The 24,177-nt window shown below is 37.2% G+C and overlaps 1 protein-coding gene across 2 annotated transcripts in view; it reads left to right on the top strand.

The window, feature by feature from the left end:
• The first annotated feature begins 2,787 nt into the window (after window positions 1–2,787).
• The window catches only part of GRID2 (glutamate ionotropic receptor delta type subunit 2), a 1,503,942-nt gene continuing 1,482,552 nt past the window's right edge, over window positions 2,788–24,177 (top strand). For both annotated transcript variants that reach the window (XM_086704576.1, XM_086704575.1), the window contains exon 1: window positions 2,788–3,272. In XM_086704576.1, coding sequence (XP_086560702.1) covers window positions 3,185–3,272 — 88 coding nt within the window. In that variant the 5' untranslated portion in view covers window positions 2,788–3,184. The remainder of the gene's footprint in view (window positions 3,273–24,177) is intronic.

Genomic DNA, 24,177 nt, shown 5'->3' with positions numbered 1-24,177 from the left:
TTGTGATGCGTCACTCAGACTCTGAAATGTTTGAGTACGGTAATAGTGCTGAAGTATGGCTGGCTACCCATTAGAGTCCTAGTCAGAGGATTTAAAACATGTTGGTCGGGCCCCAAACCCCAGAAATTCTGATTAAATTAGCCTGAAGTACCTTTTTGAAAAGCTTTCCAGGTTATTCCAAAGTAAAGTTGCCTTTAAAAACCAATAAATGGGAGGATTTGGGAATAATGACAACGTTTGGCTCATGATACCCTAGAATGGATTTCCAAGACAGAAGATATGAATTGACTGTATTCAGTTATCTCCAGGAATGACATTTATGACAGGACTGAGTCAGTTAATGTTTTGAAGTTCCTCCTTGTTCTTTTATTCTAAGATACTATCCTGTCCTTTCCATGTTAGTGGTTATTTCACAATTTTTTTCTTCATAGAGCACATAGTGACTCATCAATTTTTAAATACCCTTGAGAATAATATAATAGCAAGCTATGGAGAGATACGTCTATTTATTCAAAAACTTCATTATCTGTAACGAGTAACTATGATCCGTGAAATCACAACAGAACCTTTAAAAAGGAAAATGATATCAATAATATTAACACAATCAATGTTGAGAACGTGTGTACTAGTAGGAAAAATAAAGTTAAAGGAATGATCAAAATTGAGACAAATTAATCAGTGATGGCTTCTTGGAAGCACTGATTTGTACCAGATTCAGAGGGAAGTGATGATATCTAAGTCAACAAAGGGGCTCTATGTAAAATGCTGCGGTGAATAAAACATGAATAAGCTATGATCCCTATTCTCAGGGCATTGATGATGTAATTCAGAAGTAGTCCTATCTAACTCATATAAAGGTAGAGTGTGCTATGAGAAGGATGGATTTATTCCATATTAAAGGACTGGACATGACTTCATGGGCAAAATTTGAACTAAGCCTTGAAGTAGGAGAGGACAGTGGTTGGGAGGATGAATAAATATCTTCCAAAAAAATTACTGACCTAAGTAACAATATGGCAGCACATTTTCTTGAATGCTCAGGGAAAAAGTACACAAGATGAATGCAAGAAGGCGTTTTGGAGAGGTGAGAACGTACAATTGTGTTTGGAGAAATACTAGGCCAATTCACCAGGCTGGAAAGTCTCAAAAGAGGTTTGGGCGTCTGGGTGGCTCAGTGTCTCCCTCTCTCTGCTCATTGCCCCTTACCCAGTCATGCTCTCCTCTCTCTCAAAATAAATGAAAGGAAGAAAGAAAGAAAGAAGAAAAGAGGTTTGCCAAATATGCAGGTAAGAGAGGGCTCTGAAAGACTTTAAGGAGTTGACCATCCACACATCCCAAAGAGCAACACTTCCAAAGGATTGCAATTATAATGGAAATAATATCAGGCCTGTTAATAATATCTGGCCTCAAGCAGTTATTTGTTTGCATCAACCAACCTCCAGTCTACAGTGAGGTCTGATTGGATATAAGATAATCATTACAAGAAAGGAAGTCACAATTGTCAGGAATTTATTTCAAGGAATAAGCATGCAGAAAAGTCTTTCATTCTGGGACTGGGAGGCTGTCATTCAGTACTTTTTCAGCTCTTTTCATGGCGAAGCCACCAACTTCCTCATTCTGAATTTATATACATAGGTCCGTTGTCAGAGCTACTCAATGTAATATTTGGATCAAATGTTTCACTGAAGCATGTATTTTAATTATTATATTTTTTATTTCAAGTTCTTTTTTATCCTTTCTCTATCCTGATTGCTTAAAAATACTCTGGAGAGAGAGGGGGAAAAATCACTGTATAAAAAATAATTAGCACGTCCTCTCCTTTTTATAACTTTATAATTGAAATCTCATTAAAGGCTTTCTAGGTCTCCTTTCCCTTAGTGACCAGGTGTCCCTAATTTGTTTTTATCCGATGTGACTAATTCCAGGCAAAGACTAGAAAAAGTCTGATACCTGTTGGAGAATAGCAATAGCAAGGTTAAATAAGTGGGGTGGCTTTTTCAGGTTGTCTTTAACCTCGTAAAACAAAACAAAAAAAAAAAAAAAAAAAGGAAAAAAAACAAAAGAGCTTCAACGTGTTTCCTCTTGGAGTCCGGCCTTTTTCTCAGTCCCAGTTGAAGATTCCAAGGGAAAGGAGAGCACTATTTTGTTTCTCCCTTGTATTGCAGATAGGGGGAGGAGGTGGTTATTAGAGAGAAGCTCTTCCTCTCTCGGTTCCCCCTCTCTCCGCCTGACAGCACCGCTCTCTCGCGGGCTCGCTCGTTCTCCTAGGTGATCCATTTCTAGGCAACGTGGGGCTAGTGCTGAAGCTGCCAGGCTCGCTCCTTGCTCGCTTTCTGCATCCCGCCGGGCGAACCGCTCCAAAAGCATCCTGCAGCCTGCAGGCTTCCCTCCGCCGGCCCGGCCCCGCTGCTCGCGCCCGGCGCAACTCCCCCGCCACCGCGCCCGAGCGAACGGCTCCCCGGGCCCGCCTCACCGAGCTCTGCTCCCCGCCTCGCGCAGAAAAGGAATTTTCTCTGCATTACTATCTGCATTACCTTGAAGTTCACTTTTACTACCCCTCTTGGAGAGGGCTTTTTTCCCCTTCCCCGTTGGAATCTGGCTGCTCCGCTTGGAATCTCCTAACCTTTCCTTTCCACTTACATTTTATTTTGGCAACGAAGACCAGAGATTCTCTGCGGGCCGTTGGGGCGGGGGCGGGGGCGGGGGCGGGGGGGCGCGCTTTTTTTTTTTTTTTTTTGATTGGGGGAGGGGGGAGGGGAACATCCGGCGTAGGTGGGGGCGGGGGGGGTCTGTTGGAAGTTGCGGCGGAGCTGGGACTGGAGACCCGCGGCCCCGGCGCCGCGATGGGGATGGTCTGAGCTCCAGCCTCTCCCCCTGCCCGAGAGCAGCCGAGGCTGGATACATTTTTTAAAAGCCAAACTGCAAACAACTCTGGCGATGCCAAAATTCCCCTCCAAGTGACACGGCTTTGCGAAGGAGGTTTCCTCAGGCTGGGCTCTTTCTCTTATTCGCTCTGCCTTCATCAGCGACGATTAAAGGCTTTGCTCTGGCATAGGAATTTAGGGGAAAAAAAAAAAAAAAAAAAAGCTGCGCTAAACTCTGTCGTGACCTCAAACTCTCCGGACTGGTTTAAAAAATAGATTGAAAGAAAATCCATCCTGAAAGCGATTCAGCATAGGAGGAGATGGAAGTTTTCCCCTTGCTCTTGGTTTTGTCCGCCTGGTGGTCTCGAACCTGGGACTCGGCGAATGCGGATTCAATCATTCACATCGGTAAGAAAGGGCAGGTGTTGCCTGTGGGTACTTTTAACGTTGGGGTTAGCAAATGTTTCCCTTTGCCTCCCCCTCTCCGCCCTTAAGCGTGGCTTACTGGCGCTGGCTTCGGTTTATTGCCCCTTCCCGCTCACCTTCCCTCACACTTGTTCAGTTTTCTGGCAGGATGTGGCTGTGCGAACCTTGACTTGGGCCGTTGTTTCACGGTGAATCGTGGAAGTGCGGGGCTGGATGCGTGGGGGTCTCGAGTTTACCTCAGTTGTGCGTGTGTGTCGGGAAGTGCGGGGCGGGGGGTGTTCTAAGTGTGTGGAGAAAGGAAGTTTAATCGACTCTACCTTCCATATTCTTTCCCGGATGTACATTTGCTCCATTAAAAAAAAAAAAAATATATATATGTATCTTTAGGGGAAAGAAGAGGTGTCACCTGTGAGGCGAAAACTGGGGTGAGGGTGGGGGAGCTCCCTTCGGATCGAACAGGTGGTTTTGCAACGTGAGCGGGCCGCGTTAGCCGCAGCGTTGTGCGATGGGGACGGGGTGCCGGCTGCACCCCCAGCCTCCTTTTCCTCTTCCCGTCCTCTTGGCTTTGCGGTACACGCGCAGAGTCGCCGCGACGGTGGCGGGAGGGGCCGGCGGCGGTGTGGCCGAGGACGGGGAGCCGCGCGCCTCGCTGCTTCGCGCACACTCCCCTGGCCTGGCGAGGCGGCCAGACCGCCTCGGGGCGCACGAGCAGCGCGGGGCGCGCGGGCCGCCCTCGTGGGCTGCCTCGCGGGCACCTGCCTCGCTCGTCTCGCGGTCAACTCCGAGTTGCCGCGCAGGGCCGAGAGCAAAGGCGTTTGGGCTACGGCCGGGCGGCCAGACTCCAAGGAGAGCGCCGAGCCGGCTCGGAGAGGCTCGTGGCCCCACCTATTGGCAACCAGACGGGCCGGGACTGGCCGCGGCGGGCGGGGGCGGGCGGGGGCCGCGCGTCATTATCATGCACAGCGCTCGCGGCTTCAGGCTCCAACTCTTCTCACTTGCTAATCCGTGAGAGCAGAGTGGAGTCGGGCTCCGGCAGCCTTTTCTGCGTTAATGCGACGATTTCCTTTTCGGAAATTCGCGTCCGCGGGCCAGCGAGGTTCATTTACTGGGAAGAAGAGAGGCCCCTCTTGGGGAATTTTTCTGGGCACAGGACTTTTATCTGTCCACACGGCTTTATGTTCTTCAAATTGAAGCGACAGATGGGTCGCAGCGTCTCCCCTTTTCGTCCCCCTGCTCCCCTCCCCTGCTCAACACGCGCGCGCACACACACACACACACACACACACACACACACACACACACACACACACAGAGTCCTGGAAGGGGAGTCTGCTTCAGGTGGCTGTGGTGCCTGCCCAGGCGAAGGGCTTCTGTCTGGTGTATGCCTCCACAGCAGCCAGCCCCTCAGCTCCAGGGGACTCCCTCTCTTGGTCTCAGAGGCTGTGTCTGTAAACATGTCTGCCATTCTCTGTCATTTATATCAATAGAAACATATAGGTCTCTGTGCAAGGGGTAATGAGGTCAGGATTCACAATACCTGCCGCTTATGCATTAAGTAAATTAAGCACTAGGTAGCTTGACTGCTGGATCACGTTTTGCCCGGGGGCTAACAGGACCCCTGGGTTCAGAACTTTTCAGGGAGAAATTACCGTCTTATTGAGGGGTTCAGTAATGTTCTGACAGAATTCAGAAATGAACTGTGCTCCTCTTAAAGAAATGACATACATTTATGTGCAACTGTAAATGAGTGGAGCAGGATGCAGATATATATTACCACGGTACCTTTACATTCATTTTATGATTCGAGGTTTCTGTCTTATGCTCCTCATCTCTCAGGAGAGAGGTCTTGTGGATAAATGCTTATTTTATTGCTTATTCTGTGGACTACAGGATAAATATGTTATTTGCAAACACCTACAGCCCTTGCTGTCTTTTACCAGATGAATATATTTTGCAATACAGTCTGATCATTTGTTTCTAAATTGAACACAACTGTTGTATTTTTTCCTTGGCATTCTGTTGTCTGTCAATGTGACATGGCTTGTTTATAACCTGACCAAAAAAAAAAAAAAAAAAAAAAAAAAAACGGTAACTGTGTACAAATTACAGATTTCCTTGGAAAGCTGGTTGTATGCATGAACTCTGTATATCCTACTAAAAGGAATACTTATCAGACAATTTGACTTGAATGCAATTAGTACATTAGGCAAGAGGATTCGCTTCTTTTATAGGCTACCTAGTATTGCCATGAAGCTAGCAAACTGATAATTGTTTCAAATATCTTTTTTAATATACTGATAATGTTATTTCCCAAATTTAAAAAAATGACCAAGAATAATTTGTGTGCATGTTAGAGGTTAAAAGCCTCTCCCACTTCAACCCCCATCCCAGCCAAAGTGTAATAAATTCAAAACTGAATGCCCCTATTAAAGTTTTAAACCATCAGTTAATATTCATTGGCTCAGTTTACCTGGTTGATTGGAAAAGAGAATTAATTATCTTTAGGAGGTGATTGCCTTCATTTAAATGTTTAATGGGAGAAATATGCTTATAGCAATTTATTTTAGGATTTAAGGGATGAAAGTGATGAAACTAAAGGGAAGGTGAATATTTCAACTCGCAAGTCATAAGGAGATATGCAGAAATGAGAGGTTTTCCTGGCCTCGTGTGGTGTGTTCAAGTAGAAAGCAGCTGCAGTATATAGTCCAGGCAAGCTGGAAAGATTAAAAAAAAAGACACTGTTCTCATAGGTTCTTCAAATATTGAATCCTTTTGGTATTGAACAGAATTCTATGTATGAAAACTCTCTTCCGTCTTTCTGCTTGTTTTCATTTCATGCAGGTAGTTTTTAAAAGTTGATTACATATTTTAAACTCTAATATGTTTTATTAAACTCATGAGTTCACTGCAATGATGAAATATATCATAATGTTTAAATTCCAGTCGTTGAACTGGCACTGTGTTTTTTTCAGTAGAAAATGCACTAATATCATACATAATTACTTTGAGTTTCTGTTAAAGTACATTTTAAAGATAATTTGATAATTACATACATTTGTGTAAAGCACATTCACATACAGTATTTAGAAATGAATTACCTCAATTGTGATATTCTTTGCCCCCCCCCCAAAGAAAGGTCTTTTGACATATAAAAACTGCAATTTTGAATTATGCTTTTGCTTTGAGCCTGTGCATTGATTGAGTAATTTCATCAGACCCACATTACTTGATTGCTTAGAAGTTTCCTAATGATCTGCATGCTGTAGGAAGAACCAAAAAATCGTGAGTGGAATGGCAATGATACTGTGTTTTATGAGGCTATTCAAAAGTCGCTCTGATTTATGTAGCTAGAAAGCTCGAAAGTCTTTGAGATTAGCCACGCTGACTGCTATTTTCTTCATACATCAGTCGTTCCACACTCTTTACTCCCTAAACACAACAGGAGTGTAGAGCACTGCTTTAATTAAGCAGGGATTAGGTGGCATTTCCAGTCAACTGCACAGTTTGTGTTTTGCTTCAAATCTAATATGGAGGATCTCATGTTTTAACAGTTTAATGTATGCTCATTTCTTTATCTGGTTCCTGTGCTCACAGAACTGATTGAAATGAGCTATCCTAAGTTATATATCTCTACAAGGATGCGCTCAAATAATGTACTTAGTCATATGTTACCAAAATCACTCACAGGTTTTTGTTGTTATCAGTCATAGTAAAATACCTTACGCCAGCAGGGAATAGAAACAAACCATTTATTTATGTTTTTCTTATAAGTGAATGAAACTTTATCCTCTGATATCATAATCATTAACTTTGATATGTTTGAGAAGCCTAAGACAATTCACAAAATAATTTCATCACAAGAAACTTCAAATTAAAGTACAAAACTGATGGCTGAATAAAATGTCACCACATTAAAAACAATAATAGCAGATTTAAAGCAACAGTTTTCATGATTTCTGCAGTGAGGACTATTATATCAAATATGGAATGTAACAGTATTTCCAGAAAATGTACTGTGTCTTCTACCAAAATGTTGTTTTTTCAACCTCTTTACATAATTTGCATTGTGTATAATAACCCCCAGGAGTCACCAAGGGCTCTTTGTGCTGTATAGAGATATCTCACAATTGAAATTATCCCTTTATGATTTACAGTAGTTGTTTTCTCCCTAAGTTATGGATAACATATAGTACACATTTCTAGAATGTGTGAACAAGTAGTTTTCGAATTTAAAATAAGGGTATACTTTACTGTTATTCTTTTCTGTATCCTTAATACAGTTATTTGACGCATAATTCAGATGTGCATTAAGTTAGACAATGTTATTAATCAACAGTATCAACTATGACATGACTAATAAGCCATTACACTAAGGACCTTTGCTTTCTACTCCAAGTGAAGGGTACACCCAATAAATATCTCCTATAAATTTAAATTCAAATATGAATAAAAATCAAGATGATTAACTTTTGACTTATTAAACAGTAGCAACCAATTGAGACTGTTAGGAGTAATGGAAGATGCATTATATTTAATTCTAATTTCTAAGGCTAAGTTTATCACATTGTAATTTTATCTCAAAGGGTTTTGCAACATTAAAACCAGACTTTCTAATCTGGAAGCTTTTTTTTTTCCTTCTTCTACTTGCATATGTTATTTTATTATTAAAAACTAAAGTATTTGGCATACTTTTATGCTTTTGGATCTTCATGACATTTCAGATTATAGGCAGCATATTGGTGAGTAGCAATACTTAGACAGTTTTATTGCAAATATAATGTTTATTAGAAAATACATTTATGGCCTATAAAGATAGCTTTGCCATTAGGTGTCACTGCATTCTGAGCTGTTCCTTTGTAGTCCTACTTGAAAATCACATGAAATATTTTTTTTTTAATTTGCAGAAAAAAATGCCATTCAAAGACGTTTATGATGCTATAAGATACAAGTGGTTTTTATTTTCAAACCAGAGTAGGAAATATTATCCCTGTCTCTTATTCTTGTAAGAATTTAGTTCTAGGACATATCAGCACCCTCTGTTTTCAAGATAAATTAGATCGCCTGACCTAATCATGTAAATTTTTCACCAATTTAAGATAAAACAGAAATATATTCTTTAACTAGTATGTATTCTCTGTGAAAAATCTCAGACACCAAGAAGGATACAATAGTGCTTATTACTACTGGTATAAACAGATTAGTGAATGGAGTTTGTTAAATAATTTCTCAACTGTGGTGGTTCTGCTTATTCATGGATCTTTTGGGGTCCCAAACCAATTGATGTTTGTAACACGAAACATGCATACACAGAGCTATGAAAAAAACATATACACAGACACAAACCAAATATAGATATTATATTTTTAAAACAACGTCATCCATTGTGTTTTGTGCATGATCATATATGTTTTCAGGTAATTTTGGCCTGGTGAGTATTAAGTTTTATGGAATGTATCAGTCTCTTCCACACACATAATATTACCACCATTACCAGTCCAATTGAGTTTGTGTGGTAATTTATATTTTTATAACCAGTGTCTATGATCAATTGTTAATTTTTTTTTTTTTTAAGAGGCAAAATCTTCCTTATAGCAACCCCACTACAAGACTAATGGAGAATGAAACTTAGGTCACCTTTAATTGTATAAATTAGTTTTAATATTGGCAAAATCACATAGAGAATGCAGTACTATGTTAAATGAATGCACGATTAGGTCATATTATTTTAGACCTTGCCTTGTGCAAATATTAATTAATAAGCTAGTTGGAATAGTGTATTATGAGGAACTTAGAATAAAATCAAGTGATCAGATGGATATCTAAAGAATAAGGGAAATACTGAAGTAATTTTGGAGTTGACTATTAAGTGGACATTTGTGGATTCAGTTCATTTAAACTGGTGAATTTTAGCATTTGAGTATGGACACATTTCAGATGAATGTGAAATACATGGGGGGGGGATGTTAAGACTTACTAAAAATGTTCTGGATTAAAATGTCAAGGGTTTGGGACTCAGTACTAATTTTATCAATAGCTAATTGAGCAAAATTGGAAAATTACTTTCTTCAGTCTTCATTTTTATCAATGCTAAAACAAGATTTAGCATTTAAGCTCTAAAATTATGTGAACTAAAATGACATTCATATATTGAGGAAGTGGGAGAAGAGATCTAGTCAACCAGGGTTCACATAGCTGTCCTTAATAGCTAGGTTCAGAGTGAATTTAAAAGAAGAAAATACGAGGGAAAATAAATGGAGCATAAAATCTTAATCATTCAAATTAAGAACCCCTAAAATGATTTTTTTTTGATATGAACAAGAATTATGTATAGTATATTTATTCATCAGATATTCTAGTTAACTCCAGTATCAGATTGAGAGAACTGGATTTGTTAGTTTTTTGTTTTAGAGTTCTTGTTTTGTCCAGCGTTGGTACTAAGGTGTTTCATTCAGTGCTGCTGAATTTTAGGAGGCAAAATCTTAAGGTGTTTCATTCAGTGCTACTCAGAGCACAACACAATGCTAGTGCTTCTTAAGGCTGACTGGAGGAATGAGTAGTGTTGTGTTCGAACCAGCATAGACTACAAAAGCATTTATAATTTACCACCTCAAAGCACGCCAGGAGCATTAGCATATGCTTGGTATCACTAAAAAATGTAGAGTTTAAAGAAATAACAAATGTTTCTTCAGCGTTCTTCATAATTTTGGATTCCTGCTCCAGGTGTTCTGGCTTTAACCTGTTGTTCTCCACCAGGTGGTTATAGGGTGAAGCTGGGGCTGGGTTCATCCACTGAGAGCTTCTTTGAATGAACAGAGGGAAGCCCAGAGGCAAGCACAAGCAGCCTAGTATCAAAAGGCCTGCCTGTGTGTGTTAAAAAATTTTAGATCACTCTGTAGTCAAGTTCCTTACTAACAAATATTTTCATTCATAACAAGAGATTGAGTAATTGCCTGTATTAAAATAACAATTTTTAGGGGTGCCTGGGTGGCTCAGTTGGTTAAGTGTCTCGCTTCAGCCCAGGTCATCATCCCGCGCTTCGTGGGTTCAAGCCCCACGTTGGGCTCTGTGCTGACAGCCTGGAGCCTCCTTCAGATTCTGTATCTCTGTCTCTCTCTGCCCCTCCCCTGCTTGTAGTCTATCTGTCTCCCAAAAATAAATAAATATAAATTTTTTTTTTAAATAACAATATTTATACTTTTCTCTTTACCCCCAAATAATTCGAAGTACTATTTTAAAAATAAGTTATTTTATTGGCCTAAGTACCTGATTTTTCTCAGTCACCTTAAATAAGGCATTTACGTCAGTGTCAAAATCATTATCTTTCTAGAAGTTAGTACTCCTAAAAGTACATGGTAAGGTAGGCATTACGACCAACGTGCATGTGTGCTAATTGGGAGAATGTTCTTTCATTCAGCAAACATTTATTCTGAACCTCTTCTCTATGAAGTACTGTTTTAGGCCGTGGAATTAGAATACTGAATAAATAAGCTATGTCTTTGTATTTAAGGAATTTAGATTCTCTTGGGGGAGGCAAAAACCAGATAAACTAGAAACTATATGTTAGAACTTCAAGTAGTGGTAAATTGTGTGAAGAAAAATGAGGGAATGGCAGTTGCTATTTTGCATAGGGTAGTTTGGTAAGTCCTTTCTAAGGAGGTGATCATTGGAGCCAAGACGTGACTCCAAGAAAGGAAGTGAGCCATATGGATATCTGATGAAAAAGGATTTCAGGCAGAGGGCACAGCCAAGGCAGGGGCCATAAAACTAGGCAGTAAGGAATCTGCTTAATTTGTTTAAGGAACATCTTGAAAGTCAATGTGGTACAAGTATGGAGTTGATTAATGAGCAAAGCAGGAAGTGGAAGGAATGGGTCTGAGAGGCAACCTTTATAGGTTATAGTAAGATATTTAGATCTTCCAGGTATCTAGGGAGCCTACTGGAGGATTGAGACAAAACACGTGATATGAAATGATTTATATCGTAGTAAGAAAATCTTCTCTGGGTAGACTGGTTGGAGTACAAGTATGAAAATTAGTTTGATGATAGTGAATTGGACTAAGTTGGTAGCTGGACTAGGTGAATAATTGTCATATTGTGGATATTTTGAAAATAGAAGAATAGGGTTTTCTAGTGGATTGCTTAGCTGAGAGAAATCTAGAGGGAGTAAAGAGGCTATTTTACTTGAAAAAGTGGGTGAAATGTGTTACTAAAAATATGGTAACTGAAATTGGGTACATGGGACAATTACTAAGTTTAGATAGAAATGAAAATTTGCATTTATTAAATTTGATATTCCTATCAGACATCAAATTACAGAATTTAATTCAGTTGGCATTTATTTACATGAGTTTGAAATTTAGGAGGGAGTTAGGGATTTGAGCTGTACATTTGGAATTCATCATTTTAGACATGGTCTTTAGAGCTATCGGAGGGGGTATCTCGCTTAAGAAATAATTGTGTAGAGAGAACTCCAAGACTATGCTGTAGGCCATTCTAAAATGTAGAGGTCAGGGAGAGGAAGAGGATCTAGGAAAAGAGAAAGATGAGTGGCCTATGAGTTGGAAAGAAAACATAGGACTGCGTGGTGTTATGGAAGCTAAGTGAGGAAGGTATTTGAAGCAGGAAATGAGAAACTATGTCAGATTCTGTGGATGAAAATTATGACTTGACTTCTGGGTTTGGAATTGTTGAGGATAAACATGACTTTGACAAAAGTGCTTTCAGTCAACTAGAATTGACAAGATACTGATTGGGGAGGATTTGAAGATAATGGGACTTGAAGAACTCTCAGTTTTTCTGTAAGGGAGAACAAGGGAGCTGTGAGGGTGGGAATATGAGGGAAAACGTGGGCTTTGTCTTTAAATAAAGGTGGGAGTTGGGATAGGTATGGTAATTTTTTAAAGTTTTAATTACAAGAAAAATTTCAGTTTTAGGATTGAAATTAAAATGTATTTTGAGTTTGGATAGCAAGTGTTTGAATAGAACTCATATTTTTATTTATTTATTTATTATTTATTTTTGTTTGCTGTGCTTGTTGTTGGTTTTTATTTTGTTTTGTAATCTTGGATCAAGTGATATTGGGTGAGTGGCAGTGGAATTAGAGGAAGAAGCTTAGATGTCCTCTCTCAAACAGACTCCACTAGTTGTTCTGCATTTTTGCTTCATTTAGCTTCCTAGATTAACACTAAAATTTAGATACAATTTTTTTTACCTGAAATTATGAGTGAATTATATACCTTGAGGAGTACTGGCATACCAGTACAAATAGGATCAACATTTAGTCTGTTAGTAATGTATTAATTTTAAGAACACATAATATATCTATATGATAAATGATATTAAAATACTATTAAATCCTCTTTTACAATAGATACGTTTGAATTGATTATGGGTTTCCTCTAAGTGAATTCTACTATACATTGATTTACTTAAAAAATCATTTTGGAACAATTTAAAAATAAATAGTTACTTTATAAGACAATGCATATCATTGTCTCATAGAAATTAAATAGATGAAAGAGATTCATATGATATTAAATTTTAGTGACACATTTAAATATTTCCTTTTATGGAACTTTCACTTCTATTTGTACTATACTATAGCTAACAGATCCTTAGTCATAGGTGAAAATGAGAAAAGGAAGTGTACTACATTTTCTAACTTCAGAATTCAACCTTCTGAAAATAAACCTTAGGTTTCTCACAGTCTCCTATTAATACACACACATAAGTTATGTATATTTCACTGATTTTCAGCTAAAATAAGAATATTTGTCCTAAAATAAGAATGCCAGTAGCAGGTGAATTGTATTTTTCTGTGTTCTTTGTCATTTCCAGTTCTAGCTCCTTTATAAAAACATTTTTCTTATCAAGACAATATGATTATCACCTGATGTTTCTGCTTGGTTATGTCTATTAAGTGATGTATAAACATGGAATACATGAACAGTGAGGAGATAGAAGTCCTGTGGTTTGGGCACAGCAATGACTGATTAAAAAAGGGAAGCTGTGTATGGTTGGATCCAAGTAACATAATTAATGAAATATGTAACCTCAAAAGTTATTTTAAACTTGCTAGTTCATAACTTGGAGTGGTGAAGTATAATCATTTGAGAGAATTGTTTATAGCAGATTTGAGTACAAACTTAAGTTGTAATGGCCACCTAAAATTGGTGCAGGTGCTTAGTATACTTAACCTTGACATCATTAAAATGGCATGCCCCACCAGCAGCACATTTTAGATTGGCTTATCTTAAAAACTAAAGGCCAGGTAATATCTTTGGAGCTAAAGTGGGACAAGAGAGTCATTACTAGTGTTGTGTTGCATGTAACTTAATTTGAATTAAAATCTAGAAGACTAATTCTTTCTTTGGATAATCTCCACAATCTGACAACAAAGAAAGTTGTTGGTAGTGGACTGGTAATTATAATCTTGTTCTTCAGTATCTGATTTCTTCTTTGTGGCTTCTATGAATGTCATTGACAGAAAAATAGTTAGGGAATTTGTTTTTTTAGAAATACCAGCAACTCTTACATAGCCCAAAGGAGGAATGGTTCTTGTGAAAACCATTGTAAATTTCTTCTTAACTACATTATGTAAAAAATTTTAACACATCATTAGTGTGGGTGGCAACGTACGCACAGGCTTGAGAGGGATTACTTTTTTGTTTCTTGGTGGTGTAGTCATAATGGGTTTTGGATATTTTTTATAATTCATTATTTTTGAGCTGAGAAATCATGATCTATATCATTATCTTCCATTTGCAGAGAGTATACTTATAAGGTTACATGAAAACCATAACGTGACTTTTTTTTCGATTCAACAGATGCTTATTGAGCAGCCATTAGGTACTCAGTACATATGTCTTATGTACTCAGTTGATGATAGAAATATTCACCTAAGACCTGTTTACCATCCTTTAAGAACTTTTAAGTATATCTGCCTTCTGAGATCATATTGTCATATTAGGCAGCTGAAGTAGAGCAGCAATTCAGGACTCAGAATTGGACGACTGTGTTCTACAATGGCATGGGAGATTGTGATAATTCAATAAATAATGTCTTTATGGTGCCCTTAAAATGTCATAAAACAAACACGTATTTCAGATAAAAATATAAATGGGATAGGGAGATTACCACTTATAGAAGGTCTTTATAATAGAACTATCTTTAACTCAGCTTTCTGCTCATTAATCATTTACCTTATTATACCTTTAGACTACAAAGTCAATACAGTCATGACCTAGTAAATGCTAGGGTAAAGTTTCTTCCATTTTCCTTTTTTTCCTCTTATTCTTTCCTTTTTGTTTTCTGTAGATCCCAGGAGTTGTGCTCTAAAGTCAAGGAGAGGAGGAGGTAGCTTTAAGATCCAATTATTCTGTAATTAATAACACGTTCCTTTTAAAATTTAATGGGACATATCAGATCATTCCAGTAAGCCTGGTTTCTTGGGTGTGGAAAAAATTAAATTACATTTTCTTTTTTTCTTTACTTTTGAACCTACTAGTATATTACCATTCCATGCTACTAATCTGTACTTTCTTCAAGATGTATAAAACACCAAAGGAAATGATAGTTTTACTATAGCAAGTAAAGGGAAAATTATCTCATAGAAGAAACAAAATTAGTTACCTTTACAAGTGGAATAAGTATTGTTGGGAAGATATTATTATATCAACTTTTAAATGTGTAAATGTAATTGAGACAAACAACAAAAATTGAAAATAACAATTCAAAAACTGACCAATACATGTATCTTTCTCCTCAAGAGTTCTTGTTGTGGTTGATAAATAGTTAATAAATAGCAAAAGTGACTGCTCTGATTCATTCTTTTTATTTTTCCTCTCTACCCTTCAGTGGCAATGCTAATGAGCAGTGAAATGGCCAAAAGCAAGGAAGAAGAAGCAAAGGGTTTTAGATAATCTATAAACCGGAAAATCAGCCCCTGAATGCTCATATGCACAGGCTTGCTGAGAAGAAATAGTTTATTTTCCGAAAATATTGCCCAGATACTGAAGACAGAACTTGTTTTTGGCTGCTGAGTTTGTGAGTTTGTAAGAGGAGTGATGCTTCTAGGCCACTAAAGAGGAACATGCTGAATAAAACAGTTTAGGGGCAGAATGAAGAATATTTTGGGGAAAAGAGTGTCTTTCAGGGGTGATGCTGCTGACAGCCAGGACCTCTGTGGTTAGCTCAGTTCCATGTGTAATCTCTATGTTGATGTTTTTAAAGAAAATATGTAGATTTTGGCTATGCCTCTTAAACACTTCAGGTAATTATGTATAAAAATGTGCTGGATTGACATTCCTATCAATATGTATTGTGTACTGAGCACCTGTATTATATATTCCATGTTGGCTTCTAGCTATTGCTATCCTATATACCATAAGGAAAAATTTCAATAGTGCAATTTAAAAAGAAAGTTCAGCGGTTTCAGTACTATTGGTTTTGTCTTACTAAGTTGAGTGGTTGTTAAACAAATGTTGATTTCATATATATATGTATATGTGTATATATATATGTATGTGTGTGTATATATATATATTTCATATGTATAAGTACTGATATGTCTTCTGTGGTCTCTGCTCATTGAGAAATCTACTAGTTAAGTGATGTTCCACCGTGGATAGGGAATGAAGTTTACCTTTTAGACCCCATTCACCATAGAGTGTGGCTCCATCACTAATGCTCTTTGGAGAATACGAGAGTACTTAACAGTATGCCAGGATCATTCAATGGCAAATCAGAGAATAATTCAGAAGTCTGTGTTCAAGCATGGGACGCTCTGTGATGGATTCAACAATCAAGTCACTTTCTCTACCATTTAGGACTTTTTCTTTGAATCTTTGTTCCCCCTTTAGTATGGGCATGGAGTACTCTGAAGTATTCAAATGAGAGAGAAGAGGGGAAGGAATATACAGAGAGAACAACCAGGTTAATGCTATGAGACATAACTTGTAATATTCCATGCTTTTAATGTTTTATAATACAAATTCATAAAGCTAATGTATAATATTCTGTAATTGATCTTACACTAGCATTAGCACCTTCTGTCTCACCCTTGGGTCAGAAAGTATGAACAATTTTTTTTATAAAGTATCCTTAGAAATACTACTAAGAAGATAATTTTTTTTCTTGATCTTATTTAGATGTTAATCTCTGCTTATGGTAATTGATAATGAAGCTAATCCATCTAATCGATATTTTTTTTTTTTTAATTTTTTTTTTCAACGTTTATTTATTTTTTTTTGGGACAGAGAGAGACAGAGCATGAACGGGGGAGGGGCAGAGAGAGAGGGAGACACAGAATCGGAAACAGGCTCCAGGCTCTGAGCCATCAGCCCAGAGCCCGACGCGGGGCTCGAACTCACGGACCGCGAGATCGTGACCTGGCTGAAATCGGACGCTTAACCGACTGCGCCACCCAGGCGCCCGCATCTAATCGATATTTTAATAATAACTGTCCTTAACTCCCAATACAAACTGAGATATTTATATACTGTAGTGATAAGCAGATAAAGAACTTCTTGCATCCAGTTGAGCTTCATGGTGTGTCCCTTGATTGAATTTTCCAATGAAATAGTTTATCTTAATCCATATAAGTTGGAAGGAATGAGGATAAATCTTTCCACAAAACAACCTTGAAGGCAGAGGGCCACCAGGGTGACTCAGACGGTTAAATGTCCCGACTCTTGGTTTTGACTCAGGTCATGATCTCAGGGGAAGGCAGAGGTTATTCGCCGCCCCCCCCCCCCCCCCCCAGGCTTTCTTGAGATATAATTGACATATAACATTGTGTAAATTTAAGGTATGATTTGATACATTTCATACATTCATATATTGCAAAATGATGAACACCAAATAGCATAAGCTAACACCTCCAAGGCATCACATAATTACAATTTCTTTTTGTGGTGAAAACATTTAAGATCTACTCATATCAACTTTAAAGTATATAATACTATATTAGCTATAATGATGGTGCTGCACTTCATGTCCCCAGGACTTGATATTCATTTAACTGGAAGTTTGTACAGTTTGACCAATATCTTCCTATTTCCTATATTCCCTACTCCTGGTAACCACCATTCTACTCTGTTTCTCTGAGTTCAGCTTTTTAAGATTCCACATATAAATGTTATCCTTCAGTATTTGTCATTTTCTGCTGACTTGTTTCATTTAACATACTGCCCTCAAGGTTATTCATGTTGTTACAAGTGGCAGATTTCCTTTTTTTCTAAATGATATTCCATTATATAAAATATATATGTTATATATAATATCCATTTTGGCATCAGTTTTCTATTCTTCAGTGAAGTATATTAAATTTGAACTACCTTCTTCCCTCCCCAAATACTCATGCAACTCAATTACTTTATTCATTTTTGAATAAAAAAAATGTGTCTAGTATACGTTATTCTATTTTATAAACTGACCCTCGGGGCGCCTGGGTGGCGCAGTCGGTTAAGCGTCCGACTTCAGCCAGGTCACGATCTCGCGGTCCGTGAGTTCGAGCCCCGCGTCAGGCTCTGGGCTGATGGCTCAGAGCCTGGAGCCTGTTTCCGATTCTGTGTCTCCCTCTCTCTCTGCCCCTCCCCCGTTCATGCTCTGTCTCTCTCTGTCCCAAAAATAAATAAACGTTGAAAAAAAAAAAAAATTTTATAAACTGACCCTCATGGGAAAAAGAAGTTTGTTCACCACTGTCATGAGAAAGCAGTATCTAGCAGGGATACATGTGGCCAGAGCCAGAGTTATAAAATAGTGTGACAAAAGAGGGAAATGGCAAGTACTTTGGGAGAAACATAAAATACAATGAGGGATATGGCAAGACAGGAGGCAAGAAGTTAGGAAGATCCTTATGGGATCTGTGGGAATTCTTTAAATAATTTAGGCTAAGGAATGCCTAGCTTTGTGTTATAAGATCTTTCTAGTGATAGTGTGGTAGATGGAAACCAGTTAGAGGACTTTGACAGTGTTGCAGGTGTGTGTTGGTGAAGAGGGGTGCCACACATTGGCAAATGGGGTTGGAGAGGACAACTTTCTTAGGAGAGATGCTAAGGAGCATGTATCCGTTGGTGTGATCATTCTTTAGAAGTGAAGGTAAAAGGAAGTCTAACACCATTCCTGAGTACTATCTTGAGTGATCACATTGCAGATGCTATTCACCAACACAGGAAACAGAGAAGAGAGAAACGTTCAGTTTGAACTCAGTATTATTTTGGCATGACTGTGAAGTGTCATGTCCCAGACAGCAGCTTTCCAATAATCCCTCTTTTTGACTCAAATGGAGAAAAGAAAGGTCATTCTCCATGGAGATCAATCCTATTTTGATCTAAAACAGGAAACTGTTTTTCTGGTCATTCTTTTGTAACTTTTCTTTCAGATCCAGTACTTAATAATGTAGTTTCCTATTTTAAATATGAATCTTTAGAATATTTTTGAGCTATTGTATTGAGAAAATATTAATTTTACAACACCAAGAGCCTTATGATTTTTAATTCCTGCCTGTGCGTATCATTTTAAAATTACAAATTGTAAATATTACTGACCTTTTAAAAGGTATGTCTTCATTCTCATTTCTTAATATGAATATACTTTTTAAAATCAAAGCTTGGAACTAATACTAAGAGACTAATGCTGTAATTTATATGATAACCATCTCGAATCAAAATCTTGGGTCATAAGAGGTAATATAAAATATGAGGTTAATTTTTTGTACATGATTGCTATTCTAGTTACATATTACAAATAGAATCCCCTTATGTAAATAAATAGAAGACTAAAACATGGAAGAGTAAAAATAGAATTTTATAGTCTTTAGTTACATGTTATCTGTAACATAATCAGCTTAAGGAAAGGAAACTGTGCTCCTAGGATGGCAGAAGCAAAGCCTGAAACGGGACACAGGTCCCATTTAGAACATACTAAAGGGATCTTTTGGGGACGTCAAGCCTTAGCCTTTTAGTGTCTCAGAAGACTTTGCTTCATAGTTAAGGATCTGTGTTTTCAGATGAGAAATGTTTGCAAAGACTGATCTGGAGTCAGAATATGAAAGCAGTGTGTTTGCATGTGTGTGAAAACACTGGTTGAACTGAGGTGTGGAAGGGAGTGGATCCAAATAAGCCAGTCTTCTTTTTGCCTCTGGATGTCTTTAAAGTTTAGCTTTTCAGCCCATTTTTACAATATGTGGTATCAATGCTTAATCTAATGAAAACAATTTAGGTATGATATTATTAGAACTTAACTCTCTCATCTTACTCTTGTTTGCCCTTATTAAGCTGATCACCTGTTAGAGAGCCAGAAATGGACAATTGAGTGTTCCATTGGGGAGGAGGGTTTCCAGCATCTCTTAATCTCAGGCTCTCTAATTGGTTTAGAGTAGATTAAGGGCTTAGACACTTAGAGTCAGTGAGGATAACCTGAGTGACTTTAGTCAGTCACAAACTGTGATGATTGGTAATTTTTGTGTCTTAAGTGATCAGAGTAGCATATACTACCCTAAACAGAAGCACTGGATTTGATGTCCCAGTTATATATTCAGATCTTGCCTTGGTCACTTTACTACTTCATAGCTGTGAATTCTGCGTAAGTAATAATACTTTGAAAGTCTCAAATTTACCTGCTCCTGCTTTCTCTCCACCTCATTTGTTATAAGGACACACTGTAATAAAATTTGAAATATGGACTTGTAGACTCCACAAGTCAATATTCATACTTCAGGAGATTAAAGTTGCAATTTGAATATACTGCCCATCATGGCCCTTGGTCTGGGTTGTGCGTGAGAAAGTGGGTGCCACACCTGAGATCAGATAGGGCTCCCTGTTTATTTTCTGTTCTTGAAACATTAATTCACATGTACAACTCTGGCTTTTTTACAACATAAAAATTAAAGTTGAAAGTCTTTATTAAAGTAACTGAATTTAAGTTTAACTATCCCTTCAGAGATAATGTTTCACTCTAAATTTATGTGAAATAGATGGCTAAATTTTTATTTTTTTAAATCACCGATACTGATATTTATCTACACCCTTGTGGATATACCCTTTAATCTGAAAGAGGGTGATCTTATGATTTATTATTCAGACCAGGACTCCTTTGAGAGTAAAAATGGCAGTATTAAGATTTCTGCTGGAGCAAAAGGGACAAATGAGGGCTGACTGGAGGCAAACAGGGACTAGACAGCAGTCTCCTTTCAAAGTCCTACCTGCAGGCATGTGATTAGTTTGAAATTTGGCCCAGCCTCAAAGCACTCCTAGGCATGTTCTCTTTCAATAGGTAGGAATTTTCTGTTTTAGCAACAGGTCTAAGCTTGCTCTTATCTAGGTCTTTTATGTTGATTAAAGAAATAGACTTAGATTTTGCTTTGTTTTATTTTTAATTACTTAAAGCACTTTTCTTTATAAGAAGAAGAGGAACATAGCTAGGTATAGGTTGTCTTTGTTCAGATAAATGTATGTAACCGATTCTTTAAACATCAGAAATTAATATCTGCCTTTGCTCCCTTTATTCTTTACATGCTTTCTCTCTGTTTGCTATTTGACTACAGCTCCTAGCAGAACTCACTGGATATGGGCAATTACATCTACTCACACCTAACCTCCAATGTTGTCTCTTTGGAGGTAAATAAAGAGCATGTGTTCTCACATGCGGTGGTTTGTTCTAAGAGATATAAAAACAGTTTACAACAAAATTTAAATTTGCTTCAGTTTATCATCCTAAAAAGAGAAATTATCAAGTTAATGTTTATAATTTTTATTTTTTTATAGAAAGATATCATAAACTAGCAAACACTCCAAAGAGGGGGAGAGACTTAACAGTTAAAATTTCAAAGGTCTATATTTAAAAACAATTTAATTTTTCTTATGGAGATAAACATATAATTTGTTTTCTGATTTTGAATTAATTGTACTACAGCTATCTAATTGAGTCAGCCTCTACAAATTTCTCTTTCAGAAGTATACTGTATTACAATTTGTTTTGAAAGTTATTAGATTGTCTTAACCTTTCTTTCCTTTCTGTTCCAAGGTCTGGTTTTACCTCAAGAAATGATCAGGTGATACCCTGCACAGGCCTTTTATCCTCACACGCTTGCTTTTTTCCTGAAAGCCTAGTTTATATAAATCTTATTTCCTTTTCTTCACTTCTGGCAACCCAGTGTTTACTTTCTGTGCTTTCCAAATGTGACACTGAGTTGGAGAGCATCCTTCCACACTGTGCCCCAGAGAAGATTGCAGCTTCCTCCTTTCTTCATCTGTGGTGACTTTTAGACTTGGGCAGACCCTGTTCCTTAGGTAATTTTCCCTATAGAAATTATAGGCTCTCACGGTTGGGAGGAATATTAGAAATTGTCTATAGTCTAGAGTCCTACTGTTACTGATGAGCAGATTGAGAGGTTAAGTGATTTGAATGCCACATAGATAGGAATTTTTGAACAGTCTATTAAGCATAATTTTTACTGAAAAAAAGTAATTATATTCACATCACCAAAGAGGTATTAATGTGGGCTATTGGCCAGGAGATAGAAATAGCCCAATTATGTAGAATTGGATAATTGCTTTCATTAACTTAGGGTCCATTTTACCTGTGCTCTACTATATTGCTATAGAGTACTGTAATTAATTCCTTTGAAGCCTGCTAATATAATGTTAGAGGTAGTTAACCCAGATGTTGGAGAACTATTCCCACAAGCTGCTAGCCGTGTGAGTATATATATCATCTTCTAGAACTTCTCCCAGAATTTAAGTGCAGCAGAGTCTAGCCAGATCCAAATACTTTCTCAGACTACAAACTCCACCCCTCGTTCCTCATGTCTCTTCTCCCTAGTCCCCTCCTTCTCCCCACAAACCCAGGTTGAAACTTATTTATTCTAGTATTCACTAAAAACTTAATTTTGTCTCCATCAAAACATGTATTTATGCAGATAATTTGATTGCTTGAAAATATGCCATTCCCCCTGGTTTTATCACTTTTGGGCACAACATTTTCAATTTTAGTGTTTTTATATGTAAAATATAGATATAACTACCTATCCTGAAGAGACAGATGAAAGTAAATAAATTAGAAAAATTAAGACAGTTACTAGAACAGAATAAATTTTCTGAATAGTAGCTTGATTTCCCCTTTCTACGTTATCTTCCCTCAAAACCTCAAAAATATAATATTTTATTTAAGTACAGTTCATTTCTGTTTTGTGCATATTTGCCAAATATCTTAAAGCTAGAATTAATTGTTTTTTGTAATTATGTCAAGTGAAGAGGAAAACTCTATGAAAATATGGGCTATTTATATTCTCATGTTCAAACTCAAAGAGATTTGCTCTTTGTTTAACATGACAGAAAACACCTGGAACAATTTTATGGATTTTTTTCATTTTTCTTTTCTTTTTTTGCTTCTGAACTTTCATAAAATAGATGATTTTCTAGTTATGTAGACGGTAATAATCTTTTTGCTATTTGGATTCATTTTGAGACATAACCCTTCTTTAAGTCTTCTTTCAAATCCATTTAATTATACTTTTTATATCTTTAAAGTCACAGTCTCTTCTACTTGTATTATTTTTTTGATTTTTAATGTGCATACTATAATAATGAATTACCTTCCAATTTTATTTTAAAATTATTCACTTGTTTTTTCTAAACCTCCTACTATTTACTATACTAAAATGTTTGCTTCCTGTGTGCCATGTTTGTATAAAATATCTCAGGAAAAATTGTGTTTTATGAGAGAATAAAGGGAGAGAGAAGTCACAGGGATTTGGTAAGCATTTAATTCTCTTGGCAGTTTTACCTATCAGTACTGATTTACTAATTGTCCTTTTTTTCCCGCATTTAAACTAGACTTCTCTTCCAGAATTGAGCTATTAATGTGATTTTAGCTGTTAGAGCTACCTCCACAGGTTTATAACTGATTAAAAGTCACTAAATCATTTGGGCATTTGAAGACAAATCACCACAATTTGTATAGAACCCTGGGTGTAAAGTCTACAGCTTGATTTAATTTAAAGATACTGTAATCAAAGAGGGCTTTGACTGTACGGTACATTAGAATTACCATGATTCAAAGTAATGCCTGTATAGTGCCTTTGTAGTGTATAAGGGTATGTTGAACTAGTTTGCCCACTTTGGGTGCCACTATCATAAATGTAATAAATAGATACAGTACCCTTAGTTCTACTTTATCTCTCTGTGAAAATACCTAGAGGATACTATAGAAGATAACAGAAGGATATAGTGAAAATGACTGAATCCGTTCTCCATAATGAGAATAGTATATCAGTTGTTATTCGTAATCGTATATAAGAACCAGTAATTAGAGTGACTTTCATCTGCCCTTACAATATGCCAGTCATTGTTGCAAAACCTTTGTAGGTATTATCTCAGCAAATTGTTAAAATAACCTGAATAATGCTGGGACTATCATCATTTCAATTTTCAAATGAGATTAATGGAAATTTAGCAGTGCTATATAATTTGCCCAACTTCACTCAACCACAGAACATAAAGAGAATAGTTTTCATTTGATTTTTGTCTATTTCATGCATCCCATGATCTTTTTTTTTTCTCTGATAGTCACTGTGCCAGCAAGAAACCAGACTCTCTTCTAAGAGCCCTCTCTGATTTTCTAATCAGTGTGATGCAGAGTAGCCCATGCATTTCTCATCATGTACTAATATCATTTGTAGCTTTGCATTTGATTTTCCATCAACTTGAAAGAAAAAAAAAAGAATAGAATAACTTTTCTATTGAGTTGTCATAAAAAAACACAATTTTTAGTTTTGTTGGTACTTTGTGAATGTTATTCTTTTATGGTGGTTTTCTCTGAGTCATACAATTTCAGTGATTAATAAAAACATCACTAGTAGGCTCTGTGTCTGTATCTTCAAGTCTCT

This window comes from Puma concolor, chromosome B1, assembly GCF_028749965.1.
Source record: "Puma concolor isolate L17-30 chromosome B1, mPumCon1.1.hap2, whole genome shotgun sequence".
Lineage (NCBI taxonomy): Eukaryota > Metazoa > Chordata > Mammalia > Carnivora > Felidae > Puma > Puma concolor.
Note: the sequence above shows the minus strand (reverse complement) of the source record. Positions and strands in the feature narration are given on the sequence as shown.